This window comes from Peromyscus leucopus, chromosome 4, assembly GCF_004664715.2.
Source record: "Peromyscus leucopus breed LL Stock chromosome 4, UCI_PerLeu_2.1, whole genome shotgun sequence".
Lineage (NCBI taxonomy): Eukaryota > Metazoa > Chordata > Mammalia > Rodentia > Cricetidae > Peromyscus > Peromyscus leucopus.
Window position 1 is genome coordinate 54,646,936 of NC_051066.1, and position 16,267 is coordinate 54,663,202.

General features: G+C 40.3%; 1 protein-coding gene across 7 annotated transcripts in view; it reads right to left on the minus strand.

Annotated features, from left to right (window-relative positions):
- Znf385b (zinc finger protein 385B) overlaps window positions 1-16,267 on the minus strand; it is a 392,624-nt gene that overhangs the window by 194,728 nt on the left and 181,629 nt on the right. Inside the window, exon 1 of one of the 7 annotated variants that reach the window (XM_037204904.1) lies at window positions 9,383-10,552. The exons of the other annotated variants lie outside the window; for them this stretch is intronic. Within the exon in view, the coding sequence (XP_037060799.1) occupies window positions 9,383-9,392 (10 nt within the window). The 5' untranslated portion in view covers window positions 9,393-10,552. Of the gene's footprint in view, window positions 1-9,382; window positions 10,553-16,267 lie in introns of those variants that run through there. 7 annotated transcript variants of the gene reach the window in all.

The following is a 16,267-nucleotide window of genomic DNA, read 5'->3' on the forward strand; positions in this document are numbered from 1 at the left end:
ATACTGTATTTATGTTTCTACTCTTGTTTAAGGTATTGTACTATGCAGCTCATTTAAAAATGTAATGTAAAGTTCTAGTCCTTAAAAGCTATTTAGGATAATAGAGAAATACAGGTTAGTAGTTAGTCATCCATAACAATCAAACTTACAGTCAGGTATATTTTCAAGATTAATCAGAGACATATTTTAAATAGATACACAGTCTTCAAACACTTCAAAGACTTAGAGAATATGACATTTAAGATGTTTAATAACTTGATTATCATGTTTTCATGTTAATGACAATTAACTTTTCATGACAATGAGACATTCTGCTCCTGGCAGCACCAATTTTCTTCAGAGAAGTTGATGGACATTAAAGAAACTCCTTATGGAGTTTGCTTTTGTTGTGGCAAGGTGAGCCACTGGGCAAAGCAACTGCTCTTATCTTGACTGATGACAATATGCTATAAAAACTGGTTAAGCAGGACACAAAGAAAAAAGACTGTTGAACTTTGCCAAGATAAGGTAGAACAGACCTTCAAAATTCCTGTCTTATAGAAAAGCATGCCATATATTCTATAGGACACATAAGAAAGCAACTGCTGAACTTTGCCAAGACAGTCCTTCAAAATTCCTGCTTCCCAAAAAAATCTGTCAGATATTCTAGGCCTCCAGCATTGCAGAGGAACCTTGGGTGACTATCCAGGCATCCAGATATCTGTCATTTGTATATGTTTGGAAGTGGCTTGCACTGCATTTCCCGTTTACTCAGGTAATATTATATCCTTCAGGCGTCTTTGATGGAGTTGAAGACTAGGTAGTTACAGTTGCAGTTTTCCTTAGTTATGATAGAAGGTAAATTAGGTACAGAGCTTTGGACTTATCAAGATAGAATAGATAATGGAGTATTTTCTCCAGATATACCAAACAGAAATGAACTAGACATTGTAAATGCAATTTTTATCTGATAACTGTTCTTATTGTATATAATTGTACTATGTTAGAGTTAAAAAGACCTTTCCTTTTTATTTAGACAAAAGAGGGAAATGTTGTGGAATAATCTTTTTGTAAACTGTGAAGAAGTATCACTTAAACTGGTTTAATAAAAGCTAACCAGTCAATGGCTAGGCAGGATTTTGGGGGCAGAGAGAATTCTGGGAAGAAGATGGGGTCGCCAACCAGATGCAGATGAAGCAAGATGTGTAGAAGATGAGGCAACAAGCCACAAGCCACATGGCAGGGCAGAGATTAATAGAAAAGGGGTTAATTTAAGTTATAAGAGCTAGTCAGAAACAAGCCTAAGCTATTGGCTGAGCTTTCATAATTAACAAGAAGTCTCCGTGTTGTGATTTGGGAGCTGGCTCAAGGGACAGAGAAAGACTCACAACAAAACTGACTTAGAGAAAACATTTTAAGGTATAGATTTAGAAACATAGTAAGTGTACTAACCTTCTAAGTGTACTAACCTTCCAAGTGAGCTATAAGAAGTGTAGGTCCACATCTGTTAAGTTGGTTAAATAATACCAACTACTAGTAGAACAATATTTTTCAGTTATTCTTATTTTATGTTTGTGAGTATTTTGTCTGTGTGTATGTCTGAGCAGCACTGTATGTGTAGTGCTTTCAGAGGTCATCAGACACTAGATTCCCGAGAATTGGAGTTATAGATGGTTGTCAGGTACCATGTGAGTGCTGGGAATTGAACCTATGTCTTCTGGAACATCAGCCAATGCTCTTAGCTGCCAAGCTATCACTTCATTCCCCTAGTAGAACAACTTTTTCATGCTTACATGTTTTCTATTTTTACAGTTTCAATGAATATCTTTCTAAACTATAGGTTAACAGTACTGTTTGTAAAGTACACACACAATGAGGTAAAAAACAATTAGTTCTACTGAGCATCCAAATTCAGATCCTTGTGGTCTCTCTCAACCTATACCTGCAACTGTTTCATGTGTATTTTAAACTGCTGAACAGTTTGTACTAATGGATTCTGTGAGATATTACTTTATAAGAGAGTACTTTTGGGACTCCTCAAAAGGCATACATTACTAAGAGTGGGGCTTTAGATGGCTTGAATGAGCAGCCAGAAAATTGGGTGTTATGGTTATTACTACAACACTTCCTCCCTTCCAAAACAATACCATCATTTGCTGCTCTAGTTACCTTGTCATCAAGGTTATTTGCACATCTGCTTAGCAGCTTGATGGGGAATCCTCTGAACATTAAGATATCTCATTAATTTCTCAGGTCCTGCATATACCAACCTGCAACAGAGACTCAGAAATTATTTCTGAATGAAACAGTGAGTGATACTATGAACTAGTATCTAGTAACTAGGACTGTAACTAGTTGACTCGTTCAGCTGCCATCTTCACTCTTCAGAACTGAGCACAGCATCAGAAAGTGTTCTGTGGTCCCTCTGGACCACCCTCTCAAATGTATAGAAAATTGAGGATGCTTAAGAGAGTCCTTAAACTCTAAAAAGTTATATTTTTATAGAAAAAGGAGGAGTTATAAAGTGTTTAAGAACAGAAACTTCTTATCTTCTGCTTACTAACCTTGAGAATCTCAGGGCTCATCTCACAGGATCTAGTTTATAATAGGTACCCAATAAAATTTTGTTGAGGAAATTACTACAGTAGTGGTCTTCTCCTGTCTAAATCCATAGAAACCTGAAACCTTTTTATACAGAACCCACAGCTAGAACTGCTATAGATAAGCCCATGTCATTGGAAGCCACAGAACTGTGAAGACTATAAAAGACAAACAAACAAAACACACACACACACACACACACACCAAACAAACAAACAAACAAACAAACAAACAAACAAGCAAGAGCATGTCAAAACAAAGCAGCACAATTGGGACCACATCTTTCAGGAGCTGATGTATTTTTCTCACTATCCCTGGACCCTATAGCTTTACATCACTATTAAAAACTGGATTAAGCAGCTGGGCGGTGGTGGCACACACCTTTAATCCCAGGATTAAGGAGGCAAAGGCAGGTGGATCTCTGTGAGTTCAAGCCGAGCCCAGTCTACAGAACAAGTTCCAGGACAGCCAAGGCTACACAGAGAAACCCTGTCTGGGGTTGGGGGGTTGGGAAGGGAGTTAAAGATCCTGAGTTGAAAGACAACATCTAGAAAATCTGAACTCTGTCTCTAGAATATGGAGACCCAAAGTTCAGCAGAAAGGCACTTTCTTTGGGGATTGTTCAAATGAAGTGTGATTGAGAGAAGATGTTCTCCTATGAGTTTAGGAAGTTATGTGTGCTGATAGGTGTCTGTCCCCACACCCTGTCTCTATCCTTACCATCCCTTTATGTGATGTGGGCGAGAGAGCCCCTCCTCCCCTGCATTGCAACACTTGTGGCCCCAGATTATGTTCAGCTACTGACAGGTACAACCACTCAAAAGGAAGACGAAGAGAGAAACTTGGGGTGCTTCTCGCAGCTTCTCTCCTTGTCGCTTTCACAGTGCTATCTTTCTAGAAAAATCATTTCCTGTTGAGTAGCCTCTGTTCTAGCCTCTAGTTTCAGCTCTTAAGTCAACCGACACAGCAATTATACCCTCTCCTTTCCCTTTCAGGAGCGGAGGTGGAAAAGGCACCTCTACGTCTGTGGTTGATAGCTGATCCTTTTGAAATACATCACCCACATCTCTGTGCAGAGACCCAGTAAATTCTGTTTGAAAATCTGAACTGATTATGTCTTGACTGTTTGGTCAGATGCGTGTCTAATACATCATAGAACAGACTTAGGCTCTGCTACTGTGTATGAGATTTAGAACTGACATAGCAGGAACAAATCAATTATCAACCCATCTCTATTTCCCCCAGCATCTTACAGCATCTCAAATGACCCAGGAGAGCCATAAAGAACGAGAAACCAAAGCTAATACGTGACCAGCAAGGGCAATTGCTCCCCAGCTAGTGAACAAATTCAGACCAGCCTCGGCCTCCCCCACATTATCTGAGGCCACTCTATTCTTCCTGAATGAATAAAGAGTAATTGGCAATGTTTCTCCAAAGCATTCTGAAATATCTCCACAGAAGATTGGAAAAAGTCTAAGGATGAACAGAATTCAAAAGAGTTTTTCAACTGAAGAGGTCATAGGTCTAGCTCCACTCATTTGTGAGTAAATTACAGAGGAAGATCTTGGATTGCCAAGAGAAGTGCAGACATAACCGAGGGCTAGCGCACTGGGGATGACACAACCTGGTACCACAGAAGGATTAGAGCCTGTCACCAGCTCAGCGTCCCCAGCCACCCAACCTGAAACAAAAGGCAGCAGGGAAAAAGATGGAAAGGAAATTGCATTCTGATTCCAGCTCTCCTGGGTGAGACATCTTGATTAAGTCACTTACCTGTACTAAATGCACAAAGGACATGGTATCAATGCTTCTTGATGCTGTGTTTCCAAGTTCCAGTATGTGAGAGTTATTCTAAATAATCGAGGAAAATGCTTTCAACTATCTAGGTTTGGGGAAATTATTTCACTAGTCAGTGGTCAAAGGAGATCCGTTTCAAATCTATAGTTCTAAAAATCATTGTCTTCTACAATTTTTAAGTCTCTCAGATTCTTTCACAGGAATGGCAGTGGGTAGACTTGAGACCATTATGCATGCAGTGGAGGATATCTACTGTGTACTTGAACTTTCTGGCTATTGTTTCCTAGTTATGGTTTCTTTACCCAACTTTTCAGTCTATTAGCTTCTTAAAATAAAAAATGCCCCCCAATACTCTTAAAGCATAATATTTAAAGAACATGGAGACAGAATCTGTGCCACTATATTTTATAATAAATGGAGCCCCTGGTTTCTCACATGATTTTGAAATTCAAGGCTGTGTCTACCCAGGGAAACTGATCTCTCGGCTCCCTGGAAAGCTGACACGTCTTGAGTGTTGTCTTACTGGTGCTGTTTTACATTCTACTACTTTGAGGGCCGTTTCTGCTGGATAAATGTGTTGCTTCCACACAACATTCTCTTCATTTTGATTCCCAAATGGCCGTTTTCTCCTACTGAGGCAAAATTTACAAAACCACACTGTGGTACAGAAAACATTTCTCCATGGCTGTTTATCATGAAATGACTTTTCTCATAGGAAAGTCAAAACACGGTTGAGGAGATAAATTACCAACAAATTAGATTACCATTAGGCATGGGAGAATACATTAGTCCATCCAGAGGGGTTATCCTACCTGTCACATCACAATGCTTATAATTAATTCACCTTCCTTTCCTGTTGGATATTCATCAGTGGAAGTGACAGTATTAATTTTACCAAGCAAAAGAAAGCAAACTAACCAGGAAGCAATATTGGCAGGTGGACATCACAAAAACAGAATAAACATCCAGAAAAACAAGGAGGCGGGAGAGGAAGAGGAGGGGAGTGTTTGTGGACCCTCATTTTAAGAAAATGAACTCTTCTACAGACTTGTATCAAAACTAAAATTCACCTACCTCATGAGAATTCTCATGGTTTAAATACTATGTCCTTTCAATTAACTTTTTAATCCTGGGATTTAATGCATGCCAGAATACCTAAAGACAAAGACCATCTCTGCAGATGGAGTTAATGCTAATTCTAGGCCAAACCCACAAAAGGTTTGACCAGACAGTAGTATCAATTTTCATGGCACAAGAAGAAATACAGCTATGTTACAGGGAAGCATGGTGTAGTGTAAAGAAAAGATCCCAACAAAATATAAGGACAGAATCATAAGACATTTCACAGAGATTATACCATATCTAGAGATGTTAGAAGTTTAATTAGGTTTGATTCTGCTTTTGGTTTATGTCAACAGGAAGGTGTTACTGAGCTTGACAGAATATTAGAAATATGTCTTTCATTGTGGGGAGTTTTAACACTTTGGAGAAATCTCTGTCCTTTATGGATATTAATACTTTTAACTTGAAGGGCCAATTTTCAATTTTATGGAACTTTAAAAACCTATAACTGATATGAAACAACATTCCTGTTACTAACTGTCATGCATTCACTATTTGTTGGGTAACATAGAGAAGGTTTTACAGACATCATTTTGATTAATCCTTATGAGTCTTGGAATTATGCCATATGGACATTATGATCCCCAGGTAGTTTCAAACACAAGGAAACTGAGGCCCAAAGAGGGCAAGTGACTTGCTGCGGGTCACAGAGCAAGGATGAGGTGAGTCTGTGACTCCCACACAAGGACAGACATCCTGTTCTCAAACGCTTCCCTCTTCTTCACTTATATTTAAGAAGGAGTGATGGCTGATAATCAGACCTTATTTAACAGACACAAGTGCAGCTTTTAAAATAGATTTCCTAAGTGGATTTCAAGCACAAAACTGAAAGCATTTGGAAGCAACACGGGAAAAATTCATACTCTACAGGCTTATAGAATCCTTCCTTTCTTACCCTCATCTACAGCAGTATTTTTTCTGCATTTTGTTTTGTTATATTATGACCCTCCAAAGGAGCCTTCTTAGACACATTTTTTTTCTTAAACATCTTCCATGAAATTTTAATACTACAGACATGCCACATGCACATATGTGTGCTTTACACATAAGAAAAACAGGACTTTTCCAAACTCTAGAGTGAAACCTGTGGCTCTGTAGGGGCCACAGGTTCTACCCTGCTTTTCCTTCAAAACCTCACAACCCACTTACGGACGACTGCTAATAACTGTGGGGATTAGGAACCAGGGGTTTTGGATTTCAGCTTAAAGTTTTCAGTATGCTCAAATGTAGGTACGTGGACAATCTTGCTTCACCACTATAACCACGAGATCTTAGCATGAATACATGAAGAGGAGAAACCATATTGATAAGGGATAGGAGCATGTGAGGGCATTCCACATGGAGCAGAGCGCAGGGGAAGAAGGGAGCCAGCCACTGATGCCAAAATGTCTCGGCCACCGCTGTCCTGCAGTCTGTTCTGTTAGACATACAGACACAAGGAAGCCCTGTGAGAGAGAATGCTAGCTTCCACCCACCAAGAACAAGAAAACTTAGTCATAAGCCACCTTAGTGACCCTCCCCCGATGACTGTTGTGTAAATATTAGGTTTCCTGCCTATGAAGACATTTACTGTTCGGTTCCCTTCAGGCCTGTTTGCATATTCCCAACTGCTACGTGGCCAAGAATAAGTGAGCTTAAAGTCATGTTCCAGAGACTGCACCACACCATGGCTGGTTTTTAACCAAGGTATGAATAGGAGACAGAAATGAATTCACAAACACCTCTTTCACACTCGGTATAAAAGAAAACCTTTTACTCCCAGAGGTCAATACGCTCAACCATTGAAGTAATTACAGCTCACAACTATAATCCAGAGTTAACTCCTGTCAACTCAAAATTTATACAGGCAAGTTATTCACTCGCCTCACTGGAAAATGGACACAAAGAACTTCGTCAAACCCATAATGCATCAGTAGCCTTCGAAAGTGTGGGAAGTCCAGAGAGAAGACAATGGTTGTTAATTTCCTAAGACAATAATTGGTGGTCGCTGACTTACAGGGTAAAGTGTGCCATGTGACACGCCATAAACACCACCTGTGTGATCCTTACAGCAAATGCCAAGGTCCATCCCCTCATCTCTAGAGCAGATGCATGCAGGGAGGACAGATGGTTTTTCCGGGTACCCCCTAGACATTGAGGAGAGAGGACTCTGACTCCTGTCACATCAGGTTCCCTCTTTCCCACCTCTGCCACCTTGAAATGAGTGCCAGCTCAAGTTTGCAGGCTTCTCTAGGTCAAACAAATGGAGGAAATCTGGGCAAATCATCAGGTCATGGAAACAAGGTGAAAATACCTTGAAATTTTTGGTGGAAGAAGTTACTTTAAAGAGGATTTGACCTGCAGGGCCCCCTTAATGAGTGTCTTTGAGGTGGGTATTGCCCGTAATTTTCTGACTTTGATGGCCTGAAACAAGCATGTACGGAGGCTTTGGGAAATGGTGAAGAAAATGGCAGCTACTTTAGATACGTAGAACAGCTCTTTCCAGAAGCTCGTGTTTAAAATTTCTAAACTATTTTACACATGTCCACACCACTTCCAACATGACAGGAAAACAGACCGAGGGCAGAGTGAAACAGGAACAAAACAAGAATTGAGGAAATAATTTTACAGAGGTGATATAACCCAGGGGTGAGGAGCATTGCGCAGATCCAGGGTCAACACAGTCTCCCAACCCAGTGGTGAGGAGCAATGTACAGATCCAGGGTCAACACAGTCTCCCAACCCAGGGGTGAGGAGCAATGTACAGTCTCCCAATTCTAAAGCAAACCTTATTTTCATTTTAGTGTGCTTTCCCAAGTGGGTTAGGCTTAAAATTACAGTAAAAAATTGACCCCCCCATATTTAAATATTTTGATACTATGTCAAATAACAAAGCAGAGTTAACTGTATCCTCCATGTATTATCAGCCGACTCTGGTAGAAGCAGTCTATATACCGAAACTGGAGTTGCTCCAATAAGTCAGGTCATGTATTTGATTGTCAATGTGAAACAGCAGAGTCAAAACTCCAGATGTCTTCACTAAGTTTCCCCGGGATTCCAGATGTTTGTGGAGTCTTTATTAACTGATATAATCTGCTAGGAAAATGTTGATTTTCCCAAATAAATAATCTAAGCCATAAAATTCAGCCAGTGTTTTACAGTACTAACTTGACAGTAAATGAAGCAGTTACCAATGAAGCATTTTAAAATGTTTATGAAGCATCCAGTGAAGTTCTAATTTAATTATGCCCTTTTCCGCAGTGAGAAAACCACCTATATCAGATGTTCTTTAGAAATTCTCATCAGATTTCTACAAAGGCTGATGCATGCTGATGTTAAATTTTAAAACATTTTTAGATTGCATAGGATATAATTTTGAATATTGCTAAACATGTACACAGTAACACATTACCTTTTACTGTTCCACTATTTGAAATTAATTTCAATGCTGACAATTTAAGATTCCATTTACTTTAAATATTAATAAGACAGGCATGCAAACCCACTCCTTTTCAAAGATACACCAGAGCTTGTTAAGCACATAAATGAGCCCACTACATTTTTTAAAATATAAGTCATTTTCACATTTATATCTTGAAGATCCTATTGTGTCTATAACAATCAATAGAAATCTCAAGATATTATGTTTACTTTAACAGAAATTTTTAAAATACAGGTCAAATACTAACCACAACTAGAGACACACATTTCTAAGGTTGTTCTCAATCATCAAATCTTATCACCTAAAATCCGGCAGGATAAATAGTACTAATTATAGCACCGTCTAGCACTGCTAGAGACCTTATAAGCCTAGAAATAAAAGCAAAGCCAGGCACACCGACAGAGACGTCTCCCATCCTTTCAGAACGGAGCACATCAGCCATCTGTGAGCTCTGTTACTTACCTAGAAGCATGTTCCTTAAGGACAGTCAGTTCTGCCAGGCTGTAACGTCTGTCTAGAAAAGGCATCAGGAGCTGAAGAGTATGGAGCTGCCCCCAGTGAGCACAGATCAAGCCTTCACAAACTCTGCCTTGTACCCATAGTCTGCTGGAGTACTGGCCAGACTCCACTCCCTCCCCGTGTACCTTGCTTCAAACTAAGAAACAATACAGGGACTGTCAGGGGATGGTGCCTCCTCAGTCTTCAGAGCCAAAAAAAATCATGGAAAACTAGGCTACTTCTCTGGAGTTTGCGGCATGTATTCTGAAGCAATCGTGATTTTTTTTTTCTTTAAAATTCCAAGTAATGTTTTATACTCAGGTCACAAAGAAAAAAATTTTAACCTCCTGCAAATAAGTTTAAGACATGTTTTAAAAATGTAGCTTTTTCAAAAAGCACTCTCTTTTTCTACTCAACACTATTTTACTATAATTTAAAATACATTTCACTATATAGTATAAAGAAATTCCTCCACAAAAGAAACTATGTATTTTAAAGAAAGATTGGATATTAATTTCTTTCATTCACCAAGGATCAGAAAATAGAAACAATATTTATCATGTGTTGTTATGAGCTTGGATTACCAATGACATTTCAGTTTTTCAGTTTCACAACAGATTGCTTGTTTGACTTCAATGTGAAGATAATTATTTCTGAAATAGGTTTCTCCTAACAGAACGACCCTACAATTTAAAATAAGAATATTTCAGCGACTATTAAGAAAACACCTTCATTTCTATTTTCTGCTGGATTTATATTAAAATTTACAGAGAAGCATATCTAGACCCAAAGAAGGAATACAAAGCATGGAAGTCCTCATGAGGCCACTGAGAAGAGTAATGTTTGAGACTATTTTTTAATCATAATGAATAAAATCACCTATCTACCTATTTCATATTTGTTGGCTGTTTTCAATGATCTGTTCTAAAATGCATTCTGCTGTTATGACAAACACCATGACCAAAATCAACACGGGGGTAGGGGCAGAGTTTATTCTGCTTCCTCTTCTACATCACACTTCTTCATCTCATCATCCAGAGACTCCACAACAGGAACTGAAGTAGGGCAGGAACCTGGAGGCAGGAACCCAAGCAGAGACCATGGAGGAGTGTTGCTTACTGGCTTACTCCTGAGGCTTGCTCAGTTTGCTTTCTTATACACCCCAGACCCCTGCTCAGGGATGGCACTACTCTTGGTAGACTGGGCCTCCCACATCAATTGTTAGCCAGGAAAATGTCACACAGAATGCTCACAAGCCAATCTGATCGAGGCAGTTCTTCAGTTGAGGTTTCTTCTGCCTAGGTGACTTTAGTTTGTGTCGAATTGACCAACACTGAACAGCACATTATCCCATTCTTTCCCAGCAGATACCACCATTTGTCCATTAGAATGGCAGAAGACAGTAGTTAAGTACTGCCATCTTGCAGCCCACATGAAGAAGCCTTCAAATAACTATTCCTGTTTCTATTGTCTCTTTCTTTTTTTTTTTTTCTAAATGTTAGGGGGAAAATCAGTTATTTCTCTAATATTCCACAGCAGCACAATCACTTCCATTGAGGATACATAATCTCTAACTGTTTTTATTTTGATAAAATCAAAGTTAAAAAGTTAAAATTGAAAAATGAGGTAAAGTCTGGAAAAAAATGTCTAAAAATGAAAGGAACTTAGATGTTAACGAAGGATGACGTCACGGTGATGGGATCATTTGGAGCAAAGAGACAGACAGAGATAGCTAAAGTGGTCAAGAGTTGTTGCATGCTGTTATAAAATGTAAGATGGAGGCCAAATGAAAATTTGAATATGACTCACTGAGTGGTGACATATAGTTCTAGACTGGTTAAACTAGGTACCAACTAGAAGTTGACAGGTATGTGTTCCTATTAACAAGAATTTCTGTGCTGATGTTGGGGGAGGGGACTTGCTTATGACTACTGATTCATTTCAACCTTGTGGTTCTTCCTCAAGTGAATGGGAATACCTTGGAGATCTTTTGAAAAAACATTTCTGGGCTCTATCCCAGGTTTGCTCCCAATTGAGTCTATCTTCAGTGGGGCTTGAGAATTTGCAAGCAAAAAAAAAGTTCCCAGGTGTGATGGTTAATTTTGGGTGCCAACTTGGCAAGGTCCTTAGTATAGTATCAAAGCATTACTTCTGGGAGAGTGTTTCAGAAGATAATTTATGTGAGCTGGTGGACTGAATGGGCAAGATCTGCTCTCAGTATGGGTAGGACTCATTCAGTTGGCTGGAGGCTTGGATCGAATGAAAGGCAAAGAAAGATAAATTGCCTTTCTCTCTTGGAGCTGGAACCTCTTTTTTTTTCTGCCCCTAGACAAAAGAGCTCCAGGTTTTCTGGCCTCTAGACTCTGAGACTTGCACCAAGAACTTGGCCTTGGAGGCTGAACCATATCAGCTTCTCTGGTTCTGAGGTCTTCTACTACAGACTGAGCCATGCTGTTGGCTCCTCTGATTTTCCAGCTTGCAGTGGGCTTGGAAGGGGTCTTGCCAGTTTCCTCACCACATGGACCAATTCCTACAATATATTCCCTTGTACCTACCCAACTATGTGTGTGTCCTGTCTTGTTGTCTAATCGGAGAACCTGAATACAGACCAGATAACGTTGGTACCATTTGTCCTAGAACTTTTAGGACCATGGCTTTGGCTATTCAGGTAACACTATTATTGAGATGAGGACAGTTTGTATCATGAATTAGTATTATGTAGAGTCCCAGATCCTTCCCTGCATTTTCTGCAGTTCTGATCAGAACTCATGCATAATCATTCTAATCCGTATTTTTCATGGGGCAGCACACATCACCTTCACGTGAGAGATATTTTTGAGTCATATAATATGTTGAGTTTAAATGTCATTTTAAAGTATTTTTTAATTATAAACAAAAAAAGCTGTAGTATGATTTGACTTTAAAAATAAAAGCTACTACCTAGGAAAATGACATATGCACAGGTGTGAGTTTGTGCTTGTTACGGGCAAAGCAGATGTTCATTAGTAGAGGAGTGACAGCAATTTCAGATTGTCTTGCAAAGTAACAATCAACTGTATTAAAGCATGGAAGAGAGATGACCACAGTGAAAGCAGCTGCGGTACACACAAGCTTTGTGCATTACGGGCTCAGCACAGCAACTACAGGCAGAAGCGACGGCCACTCCTTTGAACAAAGTTCAATATTGTGAGCTGCTGATATAATGCAAAGTTCCAAACAATATTTTTTATCATTCTTTTTTTTCTTATTAAGAAATTTTCTATTCCTTTTACATACCAACCACAGACCTCCCTCTCCTCCCTCCTCCTGCCCCCCAGCCTTCCTCCCCAACCCAACCCCCATTCCCACCTCCTCTAAGGCAAGGTCTCCCATGGGGAGTCAGCAGAGCCTGGTACGTTCAGTTGTGGCAGGTCCAAGCCCCTCCCCTGATAATTCGATTGGTGAATACCCTAACTGTCATCATAGAGCCTGCATCTGGTAACTGATGGAAGCAGATGCAGAGATCCACAGCCAAGCATTGGGCTGAGCTCCAGGAGACCAGTCGAAGAGAGAGAAGAGGGATTCTAGGAGCAAAGGGACATCAAGATCATGATGGGGAAACCTACAGAGACAACCAAACCAAACTAGTGGAAACACATGAGCTGTGGACCAATAGCTGTGGAGACCCACAGAATATAGTTTAAGATCCTGTGTCAAAATCCTCCCCTTAGACTCCTAGTATCAAGGATTACATTTCTGGTGTTTGAGCCACTGCGGCTGTGGTTCTTTGTATAAGCAAGAGATGCTGAGACCATGGTTGAAGGAAGCACAGGGACAAATTGCCAAAGTAGTGGAAGTGCATGAACTGTGAACCAATGGCGGAGGAACCCCCATGGAACTGGACCAGGCCCTCTGGATAAGTGAGAAATTGATGAGCTTGAACTGTTTGGGAGGCCTCCAGGCAGTGGAGCCAGGACCTGTCCTTGGTGCATGGGCTGACTTTTTGGGACCTGTGCTGAGACACTTTGCTCAGCCTTGGTATAGGGAAAAGGGGACTGGACCTGCCTTGGCTGGGTCTGCCAGGCTGGGCTGACTCCCCAGGGGAGACCTTGCCTTGGAGGAGGTGGGAGTGGGGGGTGGGGGGAGGAGGGAGGACGGGGGAATCTGTGGCTGATATGTGAAATTAAGTTAATTATAAAATAAAAATACTATAAAAAATCTTTCAAGGTGCTTGATGTTAAATATACAGTAATTTCATAGGAAGGATTGGATGACCACTCACTAAGCCTAACTAGCAGTTTGAGAGGGTAGGTAGGACATGGTTGTCTCCAGTTTGTGCTTTATTTTCTCCTTCATCATGCTGGGCATGAATAATCTATTTAAGTAAATTTTTCTTGTATGAAAAATAAGAGATTCAACTTTCTATCTCTTTCTCTCTGTCTTCTATTCTAGCAATATTTGCCTTTATCTTTATTGATGTTTGTGTCCTACTTTTAATTTAATTTTGATGTGCTTTTCCCAGTTTTCAAGTTGCATTTGTGGTTCATTTAATTTCAATTTCTGTCTTTTTATATTAAAAATCATTTAGGAGTGCAATATTGACAGGAGGCTTTCCCTTTCATTAACTTTTACATAATCTATCATTGTAACTCCCCTCCCCTCCTTTCTCCTTACATGACAGCTCAAAGACTGGAGAGAAAGAAAGAAGGTATCTTTCAATTCCATCTTTAGTGTTAGTGAGTGAATTAGCCTTGAACGGATCACCCACCTCTCAAGAGCTTCTATGATGATGACTGCTGAGGCTCAAACAAATGAGTATGATAACATTTGAAACCATAAATCTAAGTTGTTGAAATTATTTTGATCAATTAACTATTCACCACCCTCACTACTACTACTATTACTACTTTTCTTTTTTTTGTTGTTAATCAAATTTTATTTATTTATTTTACAGCCTGACTGCAATTTTCCTCCCTCCTCATCTCCCATTCTTTCGCCCTACTTCCCCTCAGGCCTCCAATCCTCCACTGTTTCTGTTCAGAAAGGGGCAGGTCTCTCACGGGTATCAACAAAGCATGGCCTATCAGGTTGTAGTAGAACCAAGCTCCTCCCCTTGTATTAAGCTGGGCAAAGCAACCCAGTAGCCCCTGATCCCACTATCCTGCCTATGGGATGTGGCAAGGAGAGGGTAATGGTGGCTCAGAGACTGCGGGGGTGTCCAACCAATGACTGGTCCAGCCTCAGATCCATACCATGAGAGTAAGCCCACCCCTGACACTGCCTGGAGTGCCAGGACCCAGAGGTTAGATGGCCCAGACACCTGAGGTAGGACCAAACATGATTGCAGAAAAAAAGTCAATGTAATGACGACTAATGATATTCTGCTACACTCATAGATTGGTGACTACCCCAATTGTCATCAAAGAGGTTTCATCCAGTAACTCATAGAAACAGATGTAGAGACCCACAGCCAGACATTGGGACAAGCTCAGGGAATCCAGCTGAAGAGAGGGAGGAGAGATTGTAGGAGCCAGGGGGGTTAAGAACATCATAAGAAAACCCACAGAAACAACTAACCTGGGCTCATAGAAGCTCAAAGAATCTCAACCAACAACCAGGGAGTCTGCATGGGATCAACCTAGGCTCTCTACATATATGTGACAATTGTGAAGCTTGATCAACTTGTGTGTCTCCCTCTCTTTCTTATTCTCTCTGTGGGGGAATGTTCCTATGTGAAGGCCAAGAGAGAGGATATCAGGTATCCTGATCTAGCATGCTTTGCCTTATTCCTTTATGACAGCTGATTACTGCTCACAATTTTAGCTACACTGAATGTCCAGTGAGCTCCAGGTCTCTGTATGTATCTACACCTCCTTTCCCTCAGTGCTGGGCTTATAGGTTCTCACTGCCATGTTCAGCTTTTAACATGGGTCTGGGATTTGAAACCAGGTCCTCATGCTTATGAGCAAATGCTCTCGCCCAGTGAGACCAACTCACCATTTCGCCAGTGCCCCTGCACCCCCAGTTAACTATTCATGAAAAGAGAAGACTGTCCTGGGGATGGGAGAGTTTCTTAACTTCAGAATTTTAACTTTTCCACATTTTCTTTGTGGTATATTACTAATCGTCTCTCAGGCACAGTTTTAGGTTATGAATTTGAAAACGTTTTTAAAAAATTATCTATTGAAATAATTTGTCTTTATCATTAAAAAAATAAGAACTAGGAGCCAGCAAAATGGCTCAGTGGGTGGACATGCTTGCTGTGCAGGTCTGACGGAACCCATGTAAGTATGAAAGAAATGACTCCACAAAGCTGTTATCTAGTCCCTGCACATGCGCTGTGTGGTGCTCATGTACACACACACACACACACACACACACACACACACACACACACACACACACTAAATAAATAAACAAATACATACATACATACATACTTAAAAACATAAAAGCAATGAGTACTACCTTTAGAATAAATAAACAAAAATAGAACTGGGCAAACAATCACTGCTCGAGAACCAGCTTTGCCTCACAAACCCTCCTGGAGGTCTGTGATCCAGCCTCATGGCAGCCATCAGACAGATGGATTCAGCAAGGCTGAGCTACCAGGACTAACCTGAACAAGACATGAATCTTCAAACCTAGTGCTCACACCAAGCTCCTGCCACACAATGACCTACGAATTGATACAACATGCTTGAGACAATGGTTTGATTTTTTCCCTCCATAAAATTTAGAATATTTCATATTTTGAAACTGGTAATGGAATATAAAATAAAAGGAAAGGAATTATTTTCTAAGCAAGCAATCCTTTCCCGTCTGTTTTGTTCTGACTTTTGGGGAGACCCTTGCCTTTACTTTCTCAAC